The 27,781-nt window shown below is 42.4% G+C and overlaps 1 protein-coding gene across 2 annotated transcripts in view; it reads right to left on the bottom strand.

Annotated features, from left to right (window-relative positions):
- Positions 1-27,781, bottom strand: part of adam9 (ADAM metallopeptidase domain 9) — a 77,894-nt gene that overhangs the window by 4,313 nt on the left and 45,800 nt on the right. For both annotated transcript variants that reach the window (XM_035786420.2, XM_035786419.2), the window contains exons 6-20: positions 24,728-24,944; positions 24,564-24,629; positions 21,296-21,367; positions 19,271-19,440; positions 18,807-18,888; positions 11,648-11,781; positions 11,222-11,393; positions 10,225-10,317; positions 5,558-5,753; positions 5,236-5,341; positions 4,922-5,105; positions 4,561-4,641; positions 4,360-4,465; positions 3,858-3,999; positions 2,495-2,573 (exon numbers count right to left, since the gene is read on the bottom strand). In XM_035786420.2, coding sequence (XP_035642313.1) covers positions 2,495-2,573; positions 3,858-3,999; positions 4,360-4,465; positions 4,561-4,641; positions 4,922-5,105; positions 5,236-5,341; positions 5,558-5,753; positions 10,225-10,317; positions 11,222-11,393; positions 11,648-11,781; positions 18,807-18,888; positions 19,271-19,440; positions 21,296-21,367; positions 24,564-24,629; positions 24,728-24,944 — 1,900 coding nt within the window. The remainder of the gene's footprint in view (positions 1-2,494; positions 2,574-3,857; positions 4,000-4,359; positions 4,466-4,560; positions 4,642-4,921; positions 5,106-5,235; positions 5,342-5,557; positions 5,754-10,224; positions 10,318-11,221; positions 11,394-11,647; positions 11,782-18,806; positions 18,889-19,270; positions 19,441-21,295; positions 21,368-24,563; positions 24,630-24,727; positions 24,945-27,781) is intronic.

Below are 27,781 nucleotides of genomic sequence, written 5' to 3'. Positions count from 1 at the left end.
GCCAGGTCTCTGACCTCCTCCCTGTAGGCTGATCGGTGATCAGGCCTACCACTGTTGTTGTTGGCAAACTTGGTTTTGGAGTGTGTGGCCACGCAGTCGTGGGTGAACAGGGAGTACAGGAAAAGACTAAGCACGCACCCGAGGGGCCCCCATGTTGAGGATAGCATAGCGTAGCAGATGTGTTGTTGCCTTCCCTTACCACCTGGGGGCAGCCTGGCAGGAAGTACAGGATCCAGTTGCAGAGGGAGGTGTTTAGTCTCAAGGTCCTTAGCTTAGTGATGAGATTTGAGGGCACTATGGTGTTGAATGCTGAGCTGTAGTCGACGAACAGCATTCTCACTTAGGCGTTCCTTTTGTCCAGATAGTAAAGGGCAGTGTGGTGTGCAATAGAGAATGCATCATCTGCGGACCGGTTGGAGCGGTATGCAAATTCTAGTGGGTCTAGGGTTTCTGGGATGATGGTGTTGATGTGAGCCATGACCAGCCTTTCAAACAATGTTGACCTGTTTAAAGGTCTTACATTGGCTACAGAGAGCATGATCACACAGTCATCCGGAACTGCTGGGGATCTCATGCTTGGTTCAGTGTTGCTTGCCCCGGAGCACAGAAGGCATTTAGCTTGTCTGGTAGGCTTGCATCACTGGGCAGCTCGCGGCTGGGTTTCCCTTTATAATCCGTAATAGTTTGCAAGCCCTGCCACATAAGACACGCATCAGAGGTGGTATAGTAGGATTCAATCTTCGTCCTGTATTGACGCTTTGCCTGTTTGATGGTTCTTTGTGGGGGCATAGCGGGATTTCTTATCAGCGCCCAGATTAGTGTCCCAGATTAGCGGCAGCTCTTGCCTTTAGCTTGGTGCGGATGTTGCCTGTAATCCATGGCTTCTGGTTGGGATATGTACGTACGGTCATTGTGGGGACGACATCGTCGATGCACTTATTGATGAAGCTGGTGACTGATGTGTTATACTCCTCAATGCCTCCCAATGAATCTCAGAATACATTCCAGTCCGTTCTACCAAAACAGTCCTGTAGTTTAGTGTCCGCATCATCTGACCGCTTCCGTATTGACCGAGTCACTGGTACTTTCTGCTTGAGTTTTTGTTGTAAGCAGGAATCAGGAGGATATAATTATGTTAAGATTTGCCAAATGGAGGGTGAGCAAGAGCTTTGTACGCATCTCCATGTACATATTTTCTCCTCTTGTTGCACGTGACATGCTGTTAGAAACGGATTGAGGTTTTCCTGCATTGAAGTCTTCAGCCACTAGGAGCGCCACTTCTGGGTGAGCATTCTCTTGTTAGCTTATGGCCTTATACAGCTCGTTGAGTACGGTCTTGGTGCCTGCATCAGTTTGTGGTGGTAAATAGCCAGCTATGAAAAATATATAAACTCTCTTAGTATATAGTGTGGTCTACAGTTTATCATGAGACTTCCTTAATATTAGAGATTGCGAACCAGCTGTTATTGACAAATAGACACAGACCACCCCTAGTCTTTCCAGAGGTAGCTGTTCTGTCTTGGCGATGCATGGAAAACCCAGCCAACTGTATATTATCCATGTCCTCACTCAGTCAAGACTTCTTGAAACATAAGATATTACAGTTATTAATGTCCCGTTCGTAGGATAGTCTCAAATGGAGCTCATGCAGTTTACTCTCCAGTGATTGCACGTTCACTGTTGGACAGTAGGTAAAGGCGGATTATCCACTCGCGGACAAATTCTCACCAAGCACCCAGATCTGCGGCCCGTGTATCGGCGTCTCCTCTTCATGTGAATGACGGGGATTTGGGCCTGGTCCAGAAGGAGCAGTAAACCTTTCACCTCTGATTCATTAATGGAACTGAGAGTCATGATCAAGGGCTAGCTCTAGTCCAACATTAGTTAAGCCAACGCTCTGAAGTTCAAAGACATTCAAAGTTCCTTCATAGAAGCCGCTCTCTCCGTAGGTATAATTCTGTGGGTCTAATTCAGACTTGGCATGTCATAACATCAAGATGCCCAGCGCTTCATACACAGAGCGCTCCTCGCCGGCAAAATTTCAGTCGCACCCTATGCAAAACACTTGTCTGTCCAATGCATGTACATAGCTTTCCCGCTCCATAGCAAGCTGATCTATCCATTGGTGAAATAATTTAATGTCGAACTAAGTGAACAAACAAAAAAATATTTAAAAAAGGAACGATATAAACATACTTTTTTGGTGTTTAAACCGTCTCAAAATGGAACAAAAAAAGATTGGTACTGTTCAGAACAAAATGATTGGGAAATTATTTTGGTTGCAACCTCTGCTTTTCAGACAACCTGGTGCAAAGCCTGTTTAATGTTTCTCAGTCAAAGACAGACAGATGATGAGATACAGGGCGAGAATCTACTAGACTCAACTCTGTCATTTATGGGTTAGAGAATTATTTTTTACATTTTTGTGGTTTTAAAGATTACATCCATGCCACCATGAAACTTTCATGGGGAAAGTTTGGTGACTGAGACTCACTCTGTCTTTGACAATGGTGTTGGGGTTGGCGCTCGGAGGAGGGCCCCGGCTAGTGTTGGGCTGAGGTCTGCTGTCGGCCCTGTGCACAGGAGGTAAAAAACAAACAAGTATTTCCTATTATCAAGTTTTGTGTTAATTTCAGATACAAATGCAAGATATAGATCTGCCATTCTCAGTAGCTAGGTTTCCATCTGATTGGCAACAGATTTTCATGCAAATATTCTGCAATCTGCATCAAGAAAATATGAGCATTTTCCCACCAGTGGTATGTTAACACTAAATAGACTTGTTGCGGATAAAAATCAGTGTGTGATGAAGAAGTTCACACATATTTTACTTTCACACTCAGGTTTTCTTGTACAGAATAAACATTTAAAGTTCAATGTGTTTCCATCGCGTTTTCAACTGTACTGTTAGTTTTGTAACAAAATCTATTGCGTTAAATAGCAAATGTGCCTACTCTGGTCTTGGCACCTGCGCTCTAGTCAACAGCTTGCAGATACAGTGCGGGTATGCTGTGAGGGTTGGCTAGTCTACATGACAAGATTATTACGGATAAGAGCGAGAATATTTTTATTTGTCAAACGGCAGTCAAGCATCGGTCACCATGTCACCAGTAGAAGAAACTTCAGAATTGTTGAAACCTGTAATCGTCAGAGCTAAATTCTACATATTGCATCTTTAAAGTAAGGCAAGGGCAATCATGAAATAAATATGGTGTATATGGCAAAAATTCTGAGTATAGAATAGAATAACATTTGGGACGCTGTTAATGGACTTTATAGGTTTAAATGAACGATTAGAATATTCCACCCTGAAACCATATAATTGTATGAAATTGATTAGGATCATAAAATTATTATTAATGATGTGTGTAGTTTTAGTCAGAATTAGGGTAAAACAACAATTGTACAAAATGTCTCTATAGTATCTTAAACACAGACTGTCTGGGCAAAATTCAGTGCTGACCTTGGCTAGGGGCCACAGAGATTTGGGAGAGGGCAGGGAGTACTTCTCACGGCCTCCCCAATCTTGGGGGAAGACAGGGAGTGCTTCTCACTGTCTCCATAATATATGTCGGCTGGGTAGGGAGACAGTATGTGCGTAGGATACCTTCTGTTTGTGTGTGAAAGTATGTGCGTAAGGAGCCAGTATAAAATGAATGGTTTTGTACAATGAACTGGCGCTCTCGTGAATATTTTTTTTTGCTATCATAGCTGGGCCTCCGTCTGTTTCAGTCAACCAGTATCTTACAAATCCCTGGGTCGCAGACTGAGTAGTTTAATTGAATTGGGTTATGAAAATTGAGAACATATTTCTCATAACAGACACAGACTAAGAAAAGTTGATGAAGTGGCCTCACTCGTAGCCCTGGGATCTTTTCCTCCTGCAGAAGCGCCTCTGCAGCTCATTCCTCCTGAAGAAGACGAAGAGGCCCAGCGCCATCAGAGGCAGTACCAGAAAGAAGAAAACCAGCAGCCCATCCCTTGTGGCGGTGTCCTTGTCTGTAGGGGGTAGGAACCAACCGTCAGGGGTAGGGACCAGCAGTCCCAGTCAACCTGTCTAACAATACTGTACTTGAATGTATCCTGGGAAATAACATAGACTGACAAGGTCTTGCATCTCAACTGGCTTCAAGTAGCGTCTTATTGTCCTCTGTGAAAAATCAATTTTTAATCTGGACAGGTAAGACTAAATGAGTAAATTCTCATAGGCCATATTGCTTACACCCATTTGGTATCCAAAACACACAGATGTCTTCAGATCATAGCAGGTAGATTAGGAGAAGAAGATTCTTCTTTGGACTATGATTCAGATGCGCCCATGGAGTCTGCTCTGAGAGGGCCTTTGTGCTGGTCACTCACCGTTCCACGTAGGGCCGCTGTCCACGCTGCCGCCGTAACCTTTAGCTTCGCAGTAGGGCGGTGCCCAGCCGTTCTCACAGTGGCAGTTCCTGTTGCTGTTACACACCTAAAAGCGGAAAAGGCAAGCGTATTAGACAAAGCCCAGACACCTGTAGGACACACCCCGGGAGACGATTAATTTAGTAGTAGTGAATGACCTACCCCGTGACTGTGGCATTTCTTCTGGATATCACAGTCGTAGTTGAGCACATCGGCGCTCCGACAGTCGTAATTCAAACAGACCTGTGGAGCGATAACGTGAGAAGTCGCTTAGCTAAACGCTCCTACGAGAATGGAGAACAGCGTACCTAATTCTGTACGCAGACGCAAATAACTGCAACTGGGCTTTGCAACTACTGTATCGCCTGGAAATGGTCTCTAACAAAGATAAGACTATGGAATTGAATGGAATTTATTTGGGCGAAAAAAATTATACAATGTACAATGGCTCCCCAGAGGATAGCTCCTAAAACCAACCCATTTCCAAAGTGGTCCTGCAACTGGTTCGACTGGCACCTCTTACCTTGTTCTCCCCACACTTGGTCCCCTCGTTCACCATGCCAGGGTCTGGAACGTCCGAACCCAGCAGAAAGTCAACACCCCAGCACTTGATTCCGGCGATGGGCGTCTGGATGATGGAGGGCTCTATGCCAAAGACGGTGACTGACTGGACGTTCTCACACTGTAGCTTCCCACACATTGCATTCCTATACAGAGTGACAGACAGGTGCACACACAAGTACACATTTTCCTCATGCCATCAACATACATGGTTGACAACTGTATTTGCTGCCAATTATACATTGACAAGAATGCAAGTCACAGAATTTGTCTGACCTGCTCTCACACTTCTTGTAGCCATTGTTCTGGTAGCCGCAGTTTCCAAAACGATCCCCCTTGGAGTTGACATCTTTGAAACACACCTCTGGGGCAGCCTTTGCCTCTGTACAACAAGTGGGAAATGGATGAATTTACAGTACAGTGTCCATTGATTTATTTGCACTGATTTGTCTATAAATATTGTACTACCAGGAGAAAGAGAGTAGGAACAGCAGGGAGAACAATTGTATCACTAGAGGGCACTCATAAGCAATTGTTCTGGACATTGTGATTTAGAAGGCAGCAGAATTCCTCTTATGCAGAGCAAAGGGGAACTCACTTGGGCCAAAGATTGCCCGGCATTGTCCATCATAGTGCTGGCACTTCCCATTGTAGCAGTAGGCCTTATCCACTTTGCAGGGGTGGCCATTCTGCTTGAAGACGTCGCTTGGACACAGTGCAGATGAGCCGTTGCAGTACTCCGAGAGGTCGCACTCATCATTGCTACCTCTACACACTGAGCCCCCTGGCAAATACTAAGAGAGTAAAGGCATCACATGAACAGTGTGAATATTATGAACAGTTCAAACTAACTTCAGTACTTTAGCTGGGCTTGACTGAGTTTGCCTGCTGCAATGAAAGTAAATGAAATGGTTGCAAAACTGCAAACCCAGCCTACAGTGCCATCAGAAAGTATTCACACCCCTTGACTTTCCCCACATTTTGTTGTGTTACAGCCTGAATTTTAAATTGATTAAATGTAGATTTGTGTCACTGATCTACACATAATACCCCACAATGTCAAAGGGGAAATGTGTTATTAGAAAGGTTTACAAATGATTAAAAATGAAAAGCTCAAATGTCTTGAGTCAATAAGTATTCAACCCCTTTCTTATGGCAAGCCTAAATAAGTTGAGTAAAAATGTGCATAAGAAGTCACATAATACGTTGCATGGACTCACTGTGTGCAATAATAGTGTTTAATTAACATGATTTTTAAATGACTACCCCATCTCTGTACCCCACACATACAACTATCTGTAATGTCCCTCAGTCAAGCAGTGAATTTCAAGCACAGATTCAAGACCAGGGAGGTTTTCTAATGGTTCGCATAGAAGGGCACCCATTGGTAAATGGGTAAAAAAACGAAGCCCTTTGCGCATGGTGAAGTTATTAATTACACTTTGTATGGTGTATCAATACACTCAGTCATTACAAAGATACAGGCTTCCTTCCTAACTCAGTTGCTGGAGAGGAAGGAAACCACTCAGGAATTTTACCATGAGGCGAATGGTGACGTAAAAACAGTTACCGAGTTTAATGGCTGTGATAGGAGAACACTGAGGATGAATCAACAACATTGTAGTAACTCCACAACATTAACCTAAATAACAGTGAAAAGAAGGAAGCCTGTACAGAATACAAGTATTCCAAAACATGAATCCTGTTTGCAATAAGGCACTAAAGTAATACTGAATTATTTTTAGCAAAGAAATTAACTGTTTCTCCTGAATATGAAGCATTATGCTTGGGGCAAATCCAATACAACACGTCACGGAGTACCAGCCTTCATATTTTCACGCCTGGTGTTGGCTGCATCATGTTATGGGTATGTTAGTCATCGGCAAGGACAAGGGAGTTTTTTTAATATACAAATAAACGGAACAGAGCTAAGCACAGGCAAAATCCTACAGGAAAACCTGGTTCAGTCTGCTTTCCAACAGACACTGGGAGACACATTCACCTTTCAGCATGACAATTACCCAAAACACAAGGCCAGATATTCACCCGGAGTTGCTTACCAAGACAACATTGAATGTTCCCGAGTGGCCTAGTTACAGTTTTGACTTAAATTGGCTTAAAAAAATCTATGGCAAGATTTGAAAATGGCAATGATCAACACCAACTTGAAAGAGCTTGAAGACTTTTTGAAAGAATAAATGGACAACTATTATAAACTCAGCAAAAAAAGAAACGTCCATTTTTCAGGACCCTGTCTTTCAAAGATAATTCGTAAAATCCGTACAAATCCAAATAACTTCACAGATCTTCATTGTAAAGGGTTTAAACACTGTTTCCCATGCCTGTTCAATTAACCATAAACAATTAATGAACATGCACCTGTGGAACGATTGTTAAGACACTAACAGCTTACAGACGGTAGGCAATTAAGGTCACAGTTATGAAAACTTAGGACATTAAAGAGGCCTTTCTACTGACTCTGAAAAACACCAAAAGAAAGATAACCAGGGTCCTTGCTCATCAGCGTGGACATGCCTTAGGCATGCTGCAAGGAGGCATGAGGACTGCAGATGTGGCCAGGGCAATTAATTGCAATGTCCGTACTGTGAGATGCCTAAGACCGCCTTACAGGGAGACAGGACGGATAGCTGATCATCCTCGCAGTGGCAGACCACGTGTAACAGCACCTGCACAGGATCGGTACATCCAAACATCACACCTGCGGGACAGGTACAGGATGGCAACAGCAACTGCCCGAGTTACACCAGGAACGCACAATCCCCTCCATCAGTGCTCAGACTGTCCGCAATAGGCTGAGAGAGGCTCGACTGAGGGCTTGTAGGCCTGTTGTAAGGCAGGTCCTCAACAGAAGTCATCGGCAACAACGTAGCCTACGGGCACAAACCCACCGTCGCTGGGCCAGACAGGACTGGCAAAAAGTGCTCTTCACTGACGAGTCGCGGTTTTGTCTCACCAGGTGTGATGGTCGAAGGAATGAGCGTTACACCGAGGCCGGTACTCTGGAGCAGGATCGATTTGGAGGCGGAGGGTCCGCCATGGTCTGGGGCGGTGTCTCACAGCATCTTTGTCATTGCAGGCAATCTCAACGCTGTGCATTACATGGAAGACAGCCTCCTCCCTCATGTGGTACTCATTCTGACATAACCCTCCAGCATGACAATGCCACCAGCCATACTGCTCGTTCTGTGCGTGATTTCCTGCAAGACAGGAACGTCAGTGTTCTGCCATGGCCAGCGAGGAGCCCGGATCTCAATCCCATTTAGCACGTCTGAGACCTGTTGGATCGGAGGGTGAGGGCTATGGCCATTCCCCCCCAGATGCTGACTGTTACTTTTGATTTTGACCCCCCCCCTTTGTTCAGGGACACATTATTCCATTTCTGCTTGTATCACGTCTGTGGAACTTGTTCAGTTTATGCCTCAGTTGCTGAATCTTATGTTCATACAAATATGTTAAGTTTGCTGAAAATAAATGCAGTTGACAGTGAGAGGACATTTATTTTTTTGTTTAGTTTACAATCCAGGTGTGCAAAGCTCTTAGAGACTTACCCAGAAAGACTCACAGCTGTAATCATCAAAGGTGATTCTAACATTTATTGACTCAGGGGGATGAATACTTACCTAATCTAGGTACAGGTGCATTCATGAAGTATTCAGACCCCTCCCCCCTTTCCACATTTTGTTACTAATAGCACTATTCAAAAAAATAAATACATCTACATTAAATCTACACACAATACCCCATAATTACAAAGCCATATTTACATAAGTACTCAGACCCTTTGCTATAAAATATGAAATTGAGCTCAGGTACATTCTGTTTCCATTGATCATCCTTGAGATGTTTCTACAACTTGTTTGGAGTCTACCTGTGGTAAATTCAATTGATTGGACATTATTTGGAAAGGCACACACTTGTCTATATAAGGTCCCACAGTTGACAGTGCATGTCGGAGCAAAAACCTAGCCAAAAACCTAGCCATAATGTCGAAGGAACTGTCCGTAGACAGGATTGTGTCGAGGCGGAGATCTGGGGAAGGGTACCGAAAAATGTCTGTAGCGTTGAAGGCCAAGAAAACAGTAGCCTCAATCATTCTTAAATGGAAGAAGTTTGGAACAGCCGAGACTCTTCCTAGAGCTGGTTGCCCGCCCAAACTGAGTAATCGGGGGAGAAGGGCCTTGGTCAGGAAGGTGAACAAGAACCCAATGGTCACTGACAGAGCTCCAGAATTCCTCTGTGGAGATGGGAGAACCTTAAAGAAGGACAACCATCTCTGCAGCACTCCACCAATCAAACATATATTTAATTAAGTCCTGAGCGCCCTGGAGCAGGTTCTCAGACTGGGGGGAAGAAGGTTCACCTTCCATCAGGCCAATGATCCTAAGCACACAGCCAAAACAACGTAGGAGTGGCTTCGGGACAAGTCTCTGAATTTCCTTGAGTGGCCCAGCCAGAGCCCGGACTTGAACCCGATCGAACATCTCTGGAGAGACCTGAAAATAGCTGTGCAGCGACGCTCACCATCCAACCTGACAGAACTTGAGAGGATCTGCAGAGAAGAATGGGAGAAACTCCCCAAATACAGGTGTGCTAAGCTTGTAGCGTCATACCCAAGAAGACTCAAGGGTGTAATTGTTGCCTAAGGTGCTTCAACAAAGTACTACTGGCTCTGAATACTTATGTAAATGTGATATTTCTTTTATACACACATATTATATATATATAAAAAATGTTTTTGCTCCATCATTATGGGATATTGTGTGTAGATTGATGAGGGAAAAATAAATGTAACCAATTACAGAAAAGCTTTAATGTAACAAAATGTGGAAAAGGTCAAGGGGTCTGAATACTTTCAGAATAAACTGTATATTAGTGTTTTATTTTCCGTAATTAAAAAGTTTGACATTTTCTTCCACTTTGACAGAGTATTTTGTGTAGATCGTAGACAGATAATTATAATTAAATCAATTTTAATCGCACTTTGTAACAACAAAAGGTGGAAAGTTCGAGAGGCATGAATACTTTTTGAAGGCACTGTATCTAGCAAATTAGGTAGACGAAAGCAAACGCTAAAAGTATTTGAAAAAAGCTTAATCGTATTTAATTATCGAAGTATCTGGTGAATATTGCTGCTGTTCAAACTCCTGTCCCTAAGTTGTAGTTCATGTAAAAAGAATCTGATGGTTGACTTGGTTTTTAATACCAAATAACATAGACAGCAGTGCTACACTAAACGGAAGTTACCTGACAATTTTTACAGCACTCTCCATAAGCACACTGTGCTCCACCCTTGAGCTTACAGGTCTTGGCTTCACAGCACGGATCCTTCTCACATTCCTGTAGGGGGAGAAACAAACACCATGAACAATCAGTGAGCAGGAGGCCACCATCACAGACTATTACGGCATTCTTCAAAAATACTGCTGTAGTCCGAAACGGCACCCTACTCCCTATATCAGGGATCGTCAACTGGCGACAGTAGTTCTGAATGGGGTTAAGGAGAAAAAGAGCTAAATGTGTCCTTAATTAGCTGGCTTGCTTAGCTAGCTAGCTTCTCTAGGCTACTCCAGTCAATTCAGGCACTGTTATATGGGATGGTAAATAACATTGTGGCTGCTACAAGTTAGCTAGTCTTGGCTGTAGCCGATTATCATCTCACTCTCTATGTCTCACTCTCTATATGTTTTTTAAAGTAGTCAAATGTCCCATATTCCTAGCACGCCTTGTGACTTTACAAACTTGTTGAATACATTATGCAGTATGTTTTGTTTGTGTTTTAGATGATGTTGTGACCAGTAGTAATTAATGGTAAATAATGTATTGTGTCATTTTTATTTTGCATAAGAATATATTTCTGAAAACTTCTATATTAATGTGAAAGATAATCATGAATGAATCTTGAATAATGATGAGTGAAAAAGTTTGAGGTCATACCACCAAGATATGCGAATCTCTAACCATTACCAATAACAGGGGAGGTTAGGATTTTTGGAGAGTATGATATTAATCCCTCTAACTTTCTCACTCATCATTCATGATTATCTGTAATTATGGTAGCACTTTAGAGCCCTGTCTATGGGCCTATCATCATATCAGGGTTGGAGTATATTCAATTTTAAATTTAGTCAATTCAGGAAGTAAATGGAAGTTACAATTCCTCTTTTTCAGTTTACTTCCTGAATGGACTTACCTGAAATGAAAATGATACCAACGTTGCACCATATCACTTTGTAACGGTCACCTTGTCTGAGCCACAGTCACACTCCTCTCCCATGTCCACCAGTTTGTTGCCACAGTAGGGGGCGCTGTAGCCCTCTTCCGGACGCGGGATGTTAAGCAGGCAGCTTCCCCCCGTGTTCAGGATCATCTTCTCAAAGTCGTCGGCGCTGCAGCTGCTGAAGTTCCGCGAGCCACTGAGAGGGAGTAAGAGACAGAAGAAGCTGGGTTAGTACCAGGATATGTGATGGTGTAGAGTGAAGCTTCCCCGAGACGACACTGATGCATTTTCCCCACTAATGGTTAAAGCTAGGATTGGGGCTGGGGAAGCTGATCCCAGATATGTTCTTTGGGTAAACTTTGCACCACAGCAATATTTGACCCTCCTTATGTAAGGACAGATCAGATGGGAAAAGTGGTGAAATTAGTCTGAGGGTCGAGGAAAACTCACGTGGCGCCCGAGTTCATAATACAACTGGTGACCCCGCAGTGGCAGTTACGCTCGTTGTCGTGGTTCATGCCCAGGTTGTGGCCCAGCTCGTGGGCCACGATGGACGCAAAGGACGGGATGTTGTTGTTGGTGAACTGAAGGCAGAGAAAGACAAAGAACACTCATTAGAAATCAAATGAGGGCTATAGGCTAAACAGCGTGGACACACAATTCATACATCCCAAATGGCACCCTATTCCCTATATAGTGCACTAAATTTGACCAGGCTCTGGTCAAAAGTAGTGCACTACATAGGGAAAAGGGTGCCATTTGCAACACACACCCTGCCCATCTTTACTCTAATCGCGTGTAAGACCAGTTCAACTTGACTTGGGTGTTTAAGGGCTGTCCACACCAAGGATGATAACTATAACAATAATGAGTGAACAAGAGTGTTCACACTACAGCGGTAACTACAAAAGCAGTTGAGAATGATAACAAGAGCCAATGTTTGGATCACTTTCAGAGAGATTCTTTCCCTGACCCTCCGACGATAAAACATTGACAACCAATCAAAAACGCATTCTATTGAAGTGTTCTTGGTTGTAGGTGCGCGAGGATGCTCGAAGAGGAGAGAGTGGAGTCAATAGTGGAGCTTTGATTCTTGCACGTTGACAGGTTAATATTTTTAGCACTAATAAACTTCTTAATTTGGCTACACAACTATAGCCTCTATCTTCCAGCGGTTACAGTGCGCAATAGACTAACGTAACCTCACCCCATTCCGTACAAATGTGCGTAACCCCGACATTCAAACGAGGCTGCATTGAAAACTAAATGGGACTGTAGTGACTGTGTTGGCATCAAAATCCGGGGTGTAAACTACGTTTCGATTCAGCGTTGATTGACATGGTAATGGACTAACAGTATTGGAGAAAAGATGAGAAAACTGACCCCTCTGACGCTGTACGTTACATTGTGACGTGTCACTACGTAACGTATAGCTTGCATTTGCAACTCATTATTTAAAATCCTCATCCCTACTCCGTTCTCGTGAAATTCCAGGAAAAGCTATAGGCTACAAAAGCCTTAGGACTTTTATTTCATGTATTTTTTATTCTAGTCCTAATAGCCTTCACATGGAGAGAAGCAGGCTTGCTGCTGTTAATTGCTGAATGTAGGCCAAATGAACTGTCGGGGATCACTTTTGGCAAGGGATAACATTTTTGCAATGGAAATGGTTGCACAGACAGAGATGAGCAGAGTGAAAAAGATCCAAACAAATTGACAACCAGCAGAAAAATAGAATAGAATCACTTGCAAACCACTTGAGCAACGAGGAAAGTAATAACGTTAAAAAAAGGTGGAGACTTTCTTATAGCGTGGATGCTTGCCAAAGTTTTATAGTTCAATTATACCTATCATCCTTAGTGTGGATGCTCGCCAACGTTTTATAGTTAAATTATACCTATCATCCTTAGTGTGGATGCTCGCCAACGTTTTATAGTTAAATTATACCTATCATCCTTAGTGTGGATGCTCGCCAACGTTTTATTGTTAAATTATACCTATCATTATAGTTATCATCCTTAGTGTGGATGCTCACCAACGTTTTATAGTTAAATTATACCTAATCATTATAGTTATCATCCTTAGTGTGGATGCTCACCAACGTTTTATAGTTAAATTATACCTAATCATTATAGTTATCATCCTTAGTGTGGATGCCTGCAAAAAATAAATGCATCAGTTTCTATATGATGAAAGGCTGTTTAGTATCTATCGAACAAGAAGCAACTACGCAGAGACATGCACGGAGTGTGAGGTGAGGATATTAAAGGAATACTACACTCAAAAACTATATCTGTTAGTATTTTGGTCATTAGTCCACTGTTAATGCAATCCCCCAAAATGTTGCATGTCAGCAGTTAAGATGGAGCACTTTCAGTACAAAGAAATAACAGGTATGATGATGTGTTTTACATGACATGATGCATTTGGGAGAGTAATCAGTGGAGTCCCAAGGGAGCAACTGTTAATTGGAAACACAACGACAAGGTTCCAGTTTAACAAACTTTACTATACCATATGAACACACTACAAGGTAGCCATCGCACTCCAGGCTAGGTCCATCAACAGCAAGACTTCCTGCGCAGGCGCACACTTGACAGAGTGATGGCACCATAATAACAGAAATATAGGGATACTTAAAACATGAACTAAACAATCTCCTACTTTTCTTTAAAGACAAATAAAACAACATAATTAAATGTCCAAGATTATTCAAGTTCCCCATTACAAATGGGTTGTGTGACAAAGTTTTTATTTGTTTTACTCAAGCTTCCACTTTCCATTACTGAGAGCTTGTAGTAGCACAAGACTGGATGCTCCTTTTTTAGTCAGACAGTGGTCGACCATAGCATCCGCTGGATTCTCTGTGCTTGAATAAGTTCCTTGATGCTGCTAATCTCAAGATTAAGTATTTTCTCTGTGACAGACTTGGTTAACTTCACAGCATCAAATAATGAGTAGTTGTCAGTGACACAAACTACAGGTAGAATGTGCCGTTTTGTCTCATCAGTGGTAAGCTCTGAGAAGAGAGCTGCAAGAAAGATAACATTGTCAATTCCATCCGCAAGAGCAAGAGTTTCTCCAGCAAGTGTGCTTCGGACAACCCTTCTTATCCTTATCCTGCCGTCAGGAAACAGCAGAGGGAACACCCCCCTATCCACATCGATGGAACAGTAGTGGAGAGGGTAGTAAGTTTTAAGTCCCTCGGCGTACACATCACAGACAAACTGAATTGGTCCACCCACACAGACAGCATCGTGAATAAGGCGCAGCAACCCTAACCCAACCTCAGGAGGCTGAAGAAATTCGGCTTGTCACCTAAAGCACTCACAAACTTCTACATGTAACAGAATAACTTTACGTCCCCTCGCCCATACCCGGGCGCGAACCAGGGACCCTCTGCACACATCGACAACAGTCACCCTCGAAGCATCGTTACCCATCGCTCCACAAAAGCCGCGGCCCTTGCAGAGCAAGGGGAACTACTACAAGGTCTCAGAGCAAGTGACATAACCGATTGAAACGCTATTTAGCGCACACCGCTAACTAAGCTAGCCGTTTCACATCCGTTACATACAGATGCACAATCGAGAGCATCCTGTCGGGCTGTATCACCGCCTGGTACGGCAACTGCTCCGCCCACAACCGTAAGGCTCTCCAAAGGGTAGTGAGGTCTGCACAACGCATCACCGGGGGAAAACTACCTGCCCTCCAGGACACCTACACCACCCGATGTCACAGGAAGGCCATAAAGATCATCAAGGACAACAACCACCCGAGCCACTGCCTGTTCACCCCGCTATCATCCAGAAGGCGAGGTCAGTACAGGTGCATCAAAGCTGGGACCGAGAGACTGAAAAACAGCTTCTATCTCAAGGCCATCAGTGTTAAACAGCCAACACTAACATTGAGTGGCTGCTGCCAACACACTGACTCAACTCCAGCCACTTTAATAATGGGAATTGATGGGAAATGATGTAAATATATCACTAGCCACTTTAAACAATGCTACCTAATATAATGTTACATACCCTACATTATTCATCTCATATGTATATGTATATACTGTACTCTATATCATCTACTGCATCTTTATGTAATACATGTATGACTAGCCACTTTAACTATGCCACTTTGTTTACATACTCATCTCATATGTATATACTGTACTCAATACCATCTACTGTATCTTGCCTATGCCGCTCTGTACCATCACTCATTCATATATCTTTATGCACATATTCTTTATCCCCTTACACTTGTGTCTATAAGGTAGTAGTTTTGGAATTGTTAGCTAGATTACTTGTTGGTTATTACTGCATTGTCGGAACTAGAAGCACAAGCATTTCGCTACACTCGCATTAACATCTGCTAACCATGTGTATGTGACAAATAAAATGTGATTTGATTTGACTGCCAAAAGAGGTGAGAATCTTCCTCCTTCACCCATTAACACTATTAGATGTCCACCTTGTGTGCCTCCATCTGTAAGGTTCCCTAGGGAAGCATCAATGAAGACAACTAGTTTCAAATAGTCACCTTTTCCAACAAGCTGAAACTTTAAAGTCACTTGTTGTAATTTCAGTTTACTAACAACTTTGTTTGTCTCGAATGGTTTGTACAGTGGCGTGTTTTGTGTTAGATGCCAAGTTGCAACCATCAAATATCAGGTCTACTCTGTCTAGCAACCTGTAGGACAATTTCTATCTTTGACCTAAATTGATCAGCTTCAATTCTACAGAGAGGGGAATTCCTTTGTACGGCTCTTGATGAATCTGTGGATGGGTTGAAGATTCTTGATATAGCTCTCCTGTTGCATCAGTATTGCTCCATTAACTGTAATAATCTCTATGCCAACACAACAAAAGTTATCATGCTCCTCACGGCCGACCTGGAAAACAGCTTTGAGGTGTGGAGTCACAGTTGTAGCAAAGGTCTGTGAGCCACCCCTGATAAAGTCATCAACATGACAGGCAAGTACTCCAGTCACATTGCAGTCTTGATCAAGCCAATAGAAGACAGCAGGATCCACTTGTGACATTTTCCCACCTCTATTCAGCATTGTTGCCTTGACTTTGTTGTACCAGTAGAGTGATGCATCTGCCAGGCCATACACACACTTGTTTAGTTTCCACAGTGTTCCTTCGCTCTTAGCTTCAGGCGGAGGTCGGATGTGAATGTCCCTTGACAGCTCTGTTCCCTGCAAAAATGCAGATTTGATGTCTATGGGAATTAAGTTTACATTTTTTTCTGGCAGATCACTGTCATCAGCAATCGGAGTGACTCTGAGGCGCATGTCGGTGACTCTTTTGGGAGCTCTTTAGCAGCCAGCTCCTCAAAACCTCTAGCCACTAGACGTGCTTTAGGCACTATTCCAGTTAAGGATTCTTTAAGGGTACACATCCACCTTGTTGAGACACATTTTTGGCCAATGTCTTTGACTTCCTCAAACACTCCAATTTTTCCTCCAATTACTAGCTTTGCTGAGTCAAATGACACGTCCTTTGTTTCAAGAACATCATCATTTGAATGTCATTCTGTTTTTCTCTATTTTAAATTGGTTCAATTCTGAGATTATCTACAAGTGACGGGTCAGCTGACCCTGTTGTACCAGAAAGTGTAGCTGGCTCAGAGTACTGCATGTTGTACCAGTTCTGGTGTTTTCCTTTTGCTTTTCCTGCTCGTCCAATGGCGGTTGCTGTATGTGGAATACCACTTTCTCTGTCCATGTATTTAACAGTTTGTCCAGTTTTCAGATTGGAACAACCATGTCTTAACACGTGGCTGTTGTTGAATGTTTTCCTCATTTGAACGCTCAACAATATTATCTGTGGCATGGTTGAAGTGCTCTGCTCCATTTCCTGTGGCAGTTTCAGTGTCCACATCATTGGACGCGACATCTGGTAGGTTTGTGTCTGTTACTGTGTCCTTTTTGTAATTTTCATTAGGAGACTGATTCTCAGCAACAGCCCCTCTATCTTGTTGATCATTTACTTTCCGCAATCTTGAGTGATGCACCCTGACAATGGTGCGTCCGTGCCTCACAAATATACCCACACCATCTTGGCCAATGACTACTCCCGGTCCTTTCCACTCGACAGTCAACTCGTTTGTACTACACTTGGTTTCCAGTTTCATACTTCTCATATTTACATGGGCTCTGTGTGATGTCTTTGTCTAAAATGTTTACACAATTGTGGCCTGAGGTAGTAAGTTCAAAAGTCACTGGTTGTTTAAACATCACTGCCTTGTCATTTTTTATGTCTAGTACAGCCAATCCGTTCTTGAGGGAAGCTTTGCATAATAGTAAGGGGATATCTGTAGGGACCACCTCTGTTTCAATGTGACACTTAGTCTGAACAATTTTTGCTGGTATGTTAGCTCTCTTGGTAGAATGGACGACTCCCCCATCTCCAAATTTGAAAGCTCTGTTGCTTGGTGTGTCAATCATATTGTGTACTTATTTCATATTTAGTTCACCGACATAGCTATCAAGCCATTTTGCACCACACACTGTCTGTGTACATGCATTATCAATCACAGCAGATTCTAAAGATTCAACTATAAAAATCTCAGTATCAGAAGCAGATTCGTTTGAAAACAGTGTAATGTTACACTGCTCTATCTCTTGTGTTTACACTGCTCTTCCTCTGTTAGTTTAACTTGTTCATTTTTATGAGGACAGTCTTTAAACCAATGATAAGGGCGTTCGACAAATAGCACATTTTGAGCTTCCATATTTGTCCAGCGGATTTGTGCCGGGCAATGGCGCCCTCTTCTGGTTGTCTTGAGAACGTGACTTGTTGGCGCCTTTTCTCTGCTGCTCGGTGTAATATGCTGCGTCACTCACTTGCATTCCATCTGTTATTGGCGCGACAGACGTCTTCACCTGATCCTAGAAACAATTTTTAGTGCCGACTGCATTGATGCAAAAGTCAGCACAGTACAGTCAAAGCCAACTGTTTGTCCCTACCATATAGACAGGCAGTATCTAGCAACTTGAAAGCTAACACCGCATCCGGGAGAACCATGTCGTACTTGCGCATCCTATTGTACCTCTGTTCGAAATAAAAGATGTAGTCCGTCATTGCAACCAAAATATCTCTCGTAACATTGTCAAAGTTTGAATATGCCTCGAAGGCACGGTCTTTCTCTTCTTTAAGAAATACAGAATCCAGTGCTCTGATCAAAGTTCCTATACCATCCTCCTTGTTCAAATCCTCAACGGATATTTCCAGTGCTGTATCTCTCGCTACTGATAATAACACCACAAGTGCTTGCTATTTCGCGTCCAGATTAGTAACCCGTGTCCAGATTCCAAGTAAATTTTTCTAACTTTCGTACGACCTCTTCTCGTCGAAGCGAGGTGGCACATTGTAGTTATTAGCCATCCTCCGCTACCAATGTTAACTCGAAATGACACAACGACAAGGTTCCAGTTTAACAAAGTTTACTATACCATATGAACACAATACAAGGTAGCCATCGCACTCCAGGCTAGGTCCATCAACAGCAAGACTTCCCGCGCAGGCGCACACTTGACAGAGTGATGGCACCATAATAACAGAAATATAGGGATACTTAAAACATGAACTTAACAGCAACTTACTGCGTTGATCCCTCCCCCGTGACTCCGCGAGCAGACAGTGCTGACAAAGGCCATCCCAGCAGTGCCCCCAAAGCTCTTCTTCCTGGAAAGACAGAAAATACAGAGAGACTATGTAGCGAGAGACATAATAAACCCAGTGAAAAATGACTATTTTGTCTCTCCTGGGCCCATGTTCATCAAGTGTCTCAGAGTAAGACTGCTGTTCTAGGATCAGGTTCCCCTGCCCATGTAATCTTACTTATTATGATCGTAAAGGCAAGACTGGTCCTAGATCAGCACTCTGACTCAGAGAAGCTGAATATGAACCCTGTATTCTATGAGGTTAAAGGATAACTACACTCAAAAAGGATTATTAACATTTTTTTTTTTTATGTCAGTAGTTAAGTTGAAGCACTTACAGTAGAGAGCAAAAACTATGATGATGTATAATGCCTCATATGATGCAAAACTGTACAGGGACTCACAGAATGAGCTGGGCGCTGTCGTGGCGTTGCCGTGGCACCAGCTCCTTCTCCCTCCACTGGACAAAGCGGCTGAGCACCTCCCCGGCGCTGCCCTCAATGCTGATGGGGTTCCCGCTGGTCCAGATGTCCAGGCCCACCAACACCACACGGATGTTTAGCTCCATGTACATCTGCATGTTACAGAGAAATGGGAAGAGTGTCACAAATTGAGGCAGATCTATAGACACATCTAGGGTGTCATTTTCGTGCAAAAAATACTGTGTCATGACGTGGCTCTCCCCCTCACCACCCCTCTCTCCCTCCCATATTCCTGGAGGAGACTCTCCTCAGGGCCAGGCAGTATAGAGAGAGAGTTTCACAGTAGAACAAAGGAACTTCTTCTACATCACAGAACTTGAGAACTGAACAAAATCCATGTTTTGGAGAATGTGTAAACGGTCGGTGGAGAAGACAGCTACGACCGGTCTGTTTTGTTTCATGTTGTGATCTCATGGAAAACGATACAGCTCATTACCATAACTCTGTTTATACAGGAGCCTCCGTTATGAGATTCGCATCTAATTATTGTATAAAATGAATGAGTAAAGATGAAACTATTTGTGAAATTATGTAACGTAATTTTAAAACGTTAATGTGAGAGAATTGTATTCCCTTTAAAGTTAACTAAGTCATTGGCCCGACCCATGAGCACAGACATTGATCTGGCGTCATGGGACAGCCCTTTTCTACTGTTTTCCGAATAAATCCTCTTTAGACCATGCGTACCTCGGTAAGCTGAGGGGCCAAAGGTTTGAGTAGAGACCACAAAAAACTTCAGTAGAAGCTAAGGTTGTAATGGTTGTTGAATTCCTAACCAAACCATGTGGAGCATTGGCTACACTGGTGGAAATGGTTAAACTCAGACTATTGATACCGACAGAATAAGAGCAAATCTTCAATACTAATTACTAGTCTGCAGCTTCGAACATCTATTCTATAAGAACATTTCTGAATGGGACTCTGAAGAATCCATTCTAACCACGAAAGACTTCTTGGAAGCAGATAGAGAGACGAGCGGATGAACTTTCCAACAGAAAGACGGACGATTCCAACAGAGATCTCTGACGACACACTGAGCGTAAATATATATTGATTGCAATGATTCCCGAATGAGTGAGCGTTCATGTGCAAAGAGTTAGCATTTCAATTTTTAATTATCAACTTTGTAGTGACTCGTCTTTCCCGCCCTTCTCAGTCCACACCCACTTCCCTTTGTCCATCAAGCCGTCATATCGGCTTAGCCCACTAGAGAACCACCCCTATCATTTCCTTTTAACTATATCTACTGTTTGTTTATGCATTTGTGTGATTATTTAGTTAGTAAATAAATTATTAAGACAATTTATGTATGGATGATTATATAGTAAAGGCTGGGTTCGTGCAGATAACCAACCATTTACGACGTTTGGAATGAGACCAACGTGAGGTAAAGAATAATTCATTAAATTACAAGACTAATTGATCAGATATTAAAATATCTGAAGTTATATTAGGAAAATTATAACTTTGTAATCTGAAGATTTTCCTTGGTCCCCCGACTTTCTAGTTAATTACATTTACATGATTAGTTTAATCACGTAATAATATTTGATAAAATAACAATCTTCACTGTAATGATGCCAAAGACATGACAACTGTTAACATTTATCTCGTAGTGTGATCAAGAATTAAAATGAGAATTTTTTTACTATACTAGCATTTATTAAACTTAAGTAAAAAAAAATAGATATCCCCTCTATATAATGCAGATTGTTAAAGAAAAGTTTCAATCACACAGCCAGATTATAATGAGGTTTATATTATGTTTTGCACTATGCACAATTCCTATCCAATATGAAACAATCTATGAAGAAATCATTGCTGTATATTCTTGGAATTGGCTTGTTTGGTATTGCAAACGTTGACTGCAACTCATACCATACTGTGTCGGAGGGTATTTGACCCTGATTGAGCACTTGTAGTATGCATACTTTTTTGTATACTTACACTGTCAACGTAGTTTGCAAGATGAATCATCTCTTCTCGCACTGCAGTCTCATTCCCGTGCATGTAGGTGAACTGTAGAGGGAAAGGACAGAAGTAAGCATTGGCTAGAGTTTCCTTTAGGCCTCATTCAAAACGTTTAAAACGGACTGGACCAAAAGTTCTTAAGCCCAATGGATATTTCAATTAGCCTGGGCATCATGTTTGTGCAATCATGCCACTCCTTGTCATATCTTTGGCATTTGGCATATGATAGCAAAAATAGGTCTGGTACTATAAAGCTAGAATTCACACAGGCCATCAAGAAATTCATTTAAGGGTTTTTCTTGATCAAAAAGGGGATTAGGTGGTGGACGTGGTAATGGGTGCGGTCGGCCAGTCGCTGCAACTGAATTTGCTCCGGGCCCTTGGCAAGAAAACTTAAGGCCCCCACCTTGGCGAAGTTGAGAAACGCTCACATTTTTAAGCCAATTCACTGAAATTTTACACATTTCTCCATGGAGCTGAGAAAATGTTGCCGTTTTAAAGCTAATTGCCTGTAATTCTACATATTGTGCCTTGGAGTCGAGAGAAAGATGTTATGCATGATGTCATGGCTAACGTTGTGTTCTGATGCGCAAACATTTTAAATTCTCCCCGGCTTTAATTTTGGTGATAGTTCTCAAATAAACTCTGCAAAAAAAGAAACGTCCTCACTGTCAACTGAGTTTATCTTCAGCAAACTTAACGTGTAAATATTTGTATGAACAAAACAAGATTCAGCAACTGAGGCATAAACTGAACAAGTTCAGTCCTCGTGGACTGCACCAGATTTGCCAGGTCTTGCTGTGAGATGTTACCCCACTCTTCCACCAAGGCACCAGCAAGTTCCCAGACATCTCTAGGGGGGAATGGCCCTAGCCCTCACCCTCCAATCCAACAGGTCCCAGACGTGCCAAATGGGATTGAGATCCGGGCTCTTCGATGGCCATGGCAGAACACTGACATTCCTGTCTTGCAGGAAATCACGCACAGAATGAGCAGTATGGTAGGTGGCATTGTCATGCTGGAGGGTCATGTCAGGATGAGCCTGCAGGAAGTGAACCACATGAGGGAGGAGGATGTCTTCCCTGTAACGCACAGCGTTGAGATTGCCTTCAATGACAACAAGCTCAGTCCGATGATACTGTGACACACTGCCCCAAACCATGACGGACTCTCCACCTCCAAATCGATCTCGCTCCAGAGTACAGGCCTCGGTATAACGCTCATTCCTTCGACGATAAGCGCAGCTCTGACCATCACCCTGGTGAGACAAAACCGCACTTTTTGACAGTTCTGTCTGGTCCAGCAACAGTGGGTTAGTGCCCATAGGCGATGTTGTTGCCGATAACTTCTGTTGAGGACCTGCCTTACAACAGGCCTACAAGCCCCCCGTCCAGCCTCTCTCAGCCTATTGCGGACAGTTTGAGCACTGATGGAGGGATTGTGCTTTCCTGGTACAACTCAGGCAGTTGTTGTTGCCATCCTGTACCTGTCCCGCAAGTGTGATGTTCGGATGTACCGATGCTGTGCAGGTGATGTTACACGTGGTCTGCCACTGCGAGGATGGTTCAGATGTCCGTCCTGTCTCCCTTTAGCACTGAATGGACATTGCAATGTATTGCCCTGGCCACATCTGCAGTCCTCATGCCTCCTTGCAGCATGCCTAAAGCACATTCACGCTGATGAGCAAGGACCCTGGTTATCTTTCTTGTGGTGTTTTTCAGAGTCAGTAGAAAGGCCTCTTTAATGTCCTAAGTTTTCATAACTGTGACCTTAATTGCCTACCATCTGTAAGCTGTTAGTGTCTTAACAATCGTTCCACAAGTGCATGTTCATTAATTGTTTATGGTTCATTGAACAAGCATGGGAAACAGTGTTTAAACCCTTTACAATGAAGATCTGTGAAGTTATTTGGATTTTTACTAATTATCTTTGAAAGTTAATTGTATATTTAAAAAAAATACAGATCTCATACTACCCCCTTCACAGAACAGAGCAAAATGGCTCTAACCAGATAAGAGGAGCCGTATCTCAGACTGGCCAATAAAAAGCGAAGATTAAAATGGGCAAAAGAACACAGACACTGGACAGAAGAACTCTGCCGAGAAGGCCAACATCCCGGAGTAACCTCTTCACTGTTAACATGGAGACTGGTGTTTTGCGGGTACTATTTAATGAAGCTGCCAGTTGAAGACTTGTGAGGTGTCTGTTTCTCAAACTATACACTAATGTACTTGTCCTCTTGCTCAGTTGTGCACCGGAGCCTCCCACTCCTCTTTCTATTCTGGTTAGATCCAGTTTGCGCTGCTCTTTGAAGGGAGTAGTACAGTACGAGATCTTCACTTCTTGGCAATTTCTTGCATGGAATAGCCTTCATTTTTCAGAACAAGAATAGAAGAACGAGTTACAGAAGGAAGTTATTTGTTTCGGGCCATTTTGAGCCTGTAATCGAAAACACAAATGCTGATGCTCCAGACTCTCAACTAGTCTAAAGGCCAGTTTTATTGCTTCTTTAATTAGGACAACAGTTTTCAGCAGAGCTACTATAAATGCAAATATTTTTTGTAATGCTCAATTAGCCTTTACATTTAAAAAAAAAACTTGGATTAGCTAACACAACGTGCCATTGGAACACAGGAGTGATGGTTGCTGATAAAGGCCCATGTACACCGATGTATATATTCCATTTAAAAAAATCAGCTGTTTCCAGCTACAATAGGCATTTACAACATTAACAATGTCTACACTGTATTTCTGATCAATTTGATGTTATTTTAATGGATTTTTTTTTTGCCTTTCTTTCAAAACAAGGACATTTCTAAGTGACCCCAAACTTTTGAACGGGGTAGGGTACATTATCTTACCAACATAATTTGTCAGATTTGAGTAGTTTAAGTTTACACTGAAATTGTTCTTCCATAAAAATAAAATACAAATACATTGTTTTGTTTTACACTGTATTGAGTAAGCCAGCCCAAAAAAACAAGTATGTGTAACTGCAGTCCAATACGGCGACCGAAGTTTGGGCGAGTGGGTGTATGGAAAGCGAATCAGCTAATTGGACAGATTTGTTGTCACTCAAGACTGTTTTGTGGTGTAAGATGTGGAATTTAAAAAAACACTTCAATCAAAACCGCTTTAAACACAACCACATCCACTGCTTTCCAAAATGTACTGTTGAGGGAAGAGATTTTAAATGATGTATAAAACACAGTCTAGGTTTATCAGTCGTTGGACATTCACTCACCCTCTCATGATCCACCACCAGGAGCAGCTCTACATAGTGTGGCTGGAGAAGCACTGCCCGCTTTCTCTGAAGGGAGAGAAAGCACATACAGTACCATAAGCAGAAAATCAGCACGAAGGCACAGGCACACTTAGCATGCACACATACACACTGTGGTAACTCACCCTGAGGAGGTGGCTGACAGGCTGTTTGTGTGTGTCAGAGTGGGTGTGATGCTCTGAGTGGTCCTGTTCAGATGGGGCTAGTTGTTCCGTGTGTGGAGTGCCACACACCAGCGGCTCCGACACCACGTCCTCCAGCCGGTACACTAGGTGCTTGAAGTCCGAGGAAGACACCAATGGCTCAATCCCATAGCTGGAGTTGTCCATGAGGAGCACCCCTCTGGAGGTTCAAACACAAAAGGCTGATCACACCAGAGTCATAAGGGGTCAATATTATTCATTATAAACTAAATGCTGATTGGTTAAAAGGCTGTGGGATATCAGATCGTATACCATGGGTATGACAAAACATGTACTTTTACTCTTCAAATGATGTTGGTAACAATATTATAATAGCAATAAGGCACCTCGGGGTTTGTGGTATATGGGCAATTTACAACGGCTAAGGACTGTTTCCAGGTACTCTGTGTTGCATCCTGCACAAGAACAGCCCTTGGCCGTGATATATTGCCCATATACCACACTCCCTCGGGTCTTATTGCTTAATTACACCATGGCATTGTTAAATACTAGTTTCTGATTGGCTTGAATGGCATTCGAGAGTGTCCATTTTTTTCCCCTATAATGCATGGTATATCAGCATGGTACAATTCAATGGCTATAGTTCATTGTTACATGTTCAATGTTTGAGCTGTTTTTGAATGCAAAAGTCCAAATGAAAACATTGGCATTGTTTAAGTAGATGTTCATAATAGCAAACAAGGACTGATATTTGGTTAGCAAAACTAGCAAGTATGTTTGTTTGGTTACCAGGGAAACTACTGCAGCTATATAGTAATCTCTCAAGCAACTTCAGTGGATGTTAACAAGTCTGGGTAGTCCCTCCCCGTTTCAGTTAGTTTAGTAGGGGAATGGCACATACATTTAGAACAGAATAATTGGCAGTTTTAAGAGGAAGGATGGTTCAGGGACAGGTTCTTTCCTAAAGATAATCAACTAACAGTCATTTAACTAAAATGCTAAATGTTCCACACCCACAAAACATTGCATGAACTGGCTTGTCCTTGCTGTGATACGAAAGCATGAAAGCATGATCATATGGTGTGTGGGACGTAGGTGAAAAAAGACAAAAACAAAACAGCTTGAAAACTGAGCCTGTTAATTACAATTTAGGCCAGGCACTACAAACTGAAATGACATTTTTGCCTCTACCTATACATTATGAGATTGGTTGGTATTCTGGTCCATTAATATTAGTATTTTCAAAAAAGTACACATTAAAAAAAGGTCAAACACTTGATGAAAATGTATATTTTCTTTAGTTAATCATACTATCACCAACATTGTAATGAATGTTAAACATTTTAAAATGGACATCAACTCAGCAAAAAAAGAAACGTTCCCTTTTCAGGATCCAGTCTTTCAAAGAATTCGTAAAAATCCAAATAACTTCAAAGATTCTTGAAATTTTCGGGACTGACTGACGTTCATGTCTTAAAAGTAGTGATGGACTGTCGTTTCTCTTTGCTTATTTGAGCTGTACTTGCATTAATATGGACTTGGTCCTAAACCAAATAGGGAGATATTCTGTATACCAACCCTACCTTGTCACAACACAACTGATTGGTTCAAACGCATTGAGGAAAGAAATTCCACAAATGAACTTAACAAGGCACACCTGTTAAATGAAATGCATTCCAGGTGACTACCACATGAAGCTGGTTGAGAGAAAGTCAAGAGTGTGCAAAGCTGTCATCAAGGCAAAGGGTGGCTACTTTGAAGAATCTCAAATATTTGATTTGATTTGTTTAACACTTTTTGGTTACTACAGGATTCCATGTGTTATTCTCATAGTATGATGTCTTCAATATTATTATTACACTAGAAAAAAGCCTTGAATGAGTAGGTGTGTCCAAGTTGCAACTGATGCACCTCACACACAAAAGTTTGGGGTCCTTGTTTTTGAAAGAAAAGCTATTTTTTTTGTAAATGACTATTGTAGCTGGAAACGGCACATTTTTTATTAAATATCTACATAGGAGTACAGAGGCTCATTACCAGCAACCATCACTCCTGTGTTCCAATGGCACGTTGTGCTAGCTAATCCAAGTTTATAATTTTAAAAGGCTAATTGATCATTAGAAAACCCTTTTGCAATTATGTTAGCACAGATGAAAACTGTTGTGCTGATTAAAGCAGCAATAAACGGGTCTTCTTTAGACTAGTTGAGTATCTGGAGCATCAGCATTTGTGTGTTCGATTACAGGCTCATAATGTCCAAAAGCAAAGACTTTCTTCTGAAACTCGTCAGTCTATTCTTGTTCTGAGAAATGAAGGCTATTCCAAGCGAGAAATTGCCAAGAAACTGAAGATCTCGTTCAACGCTCTGTACTACTCCCTTCACAGAACAGCGCAAACTGGCTCTAAACAGAATAGAAAGAGGAGTGGGAGGACTCGGTGTACAACTGAGCAAGAGGACAAGTACATTAGTGTCTAGTTTGAGAAACAGACACCTCACAAGTCACAGACGTTTTTTTGGTACCCTTTCCCAGACTTTCGCCTCGACACAATCCGGACTTGGAGCTCCAAGGACAATTCCTTTGACCTCATGGCTTGGTTTTTACTCTGACATGCATGGTCAACTGTGGGACCTTATACAGACAGCTGTGTACCTGTCCAATCAATTGACTGTACCACAGGTGAACTACAATCACGTTGTAGAAACATCAAGGATGACCAATGGAAACAGGATGCACAGGAGGTCAATTTCAAGTCTCATAGCAAAGGGTCTGAATACTTGTGTAAATAAGATATATTTTTACAACTGCTTTTGCTTCATCATTATGGGGTTTGAACCCCGCTCTCCGGTGGGGAGGCCTATTTGAGAGCACCTTGTTTTGCTACTAAACCACAGGCTTTGAACACCGTCCTGGTAATCTTGACAGCTTAAATCCCCCCAACCTCTCAAGTCCAGAGTGTTGTCACTTTATCATTTACATTTACATTTAAGTCATTTAGCAGACGCTCTTATCCAGAGCGACTTACAAATTGGTGCAT

Source organism: Oncorhynchus keta, chromosome 14, assembly GCF_023373465.1.
Source record: "Oncorhynchus keta strain PuntledgeMale-10-30-2019 chromosome 14, Oket_V2, whole genome shotgun sequence".
NCBI lineage: Eukaryota > Metazoa > Chordata > Actinopteri > Salmoniformes > Salmonidae > Oncorhynchus > Oncorhynchus keta.
The sequence above is the reverse complement of the archived record's forward strand: the minus strand, read 5'-3'. Positions and strand labels throughout refer to the sequence as shown.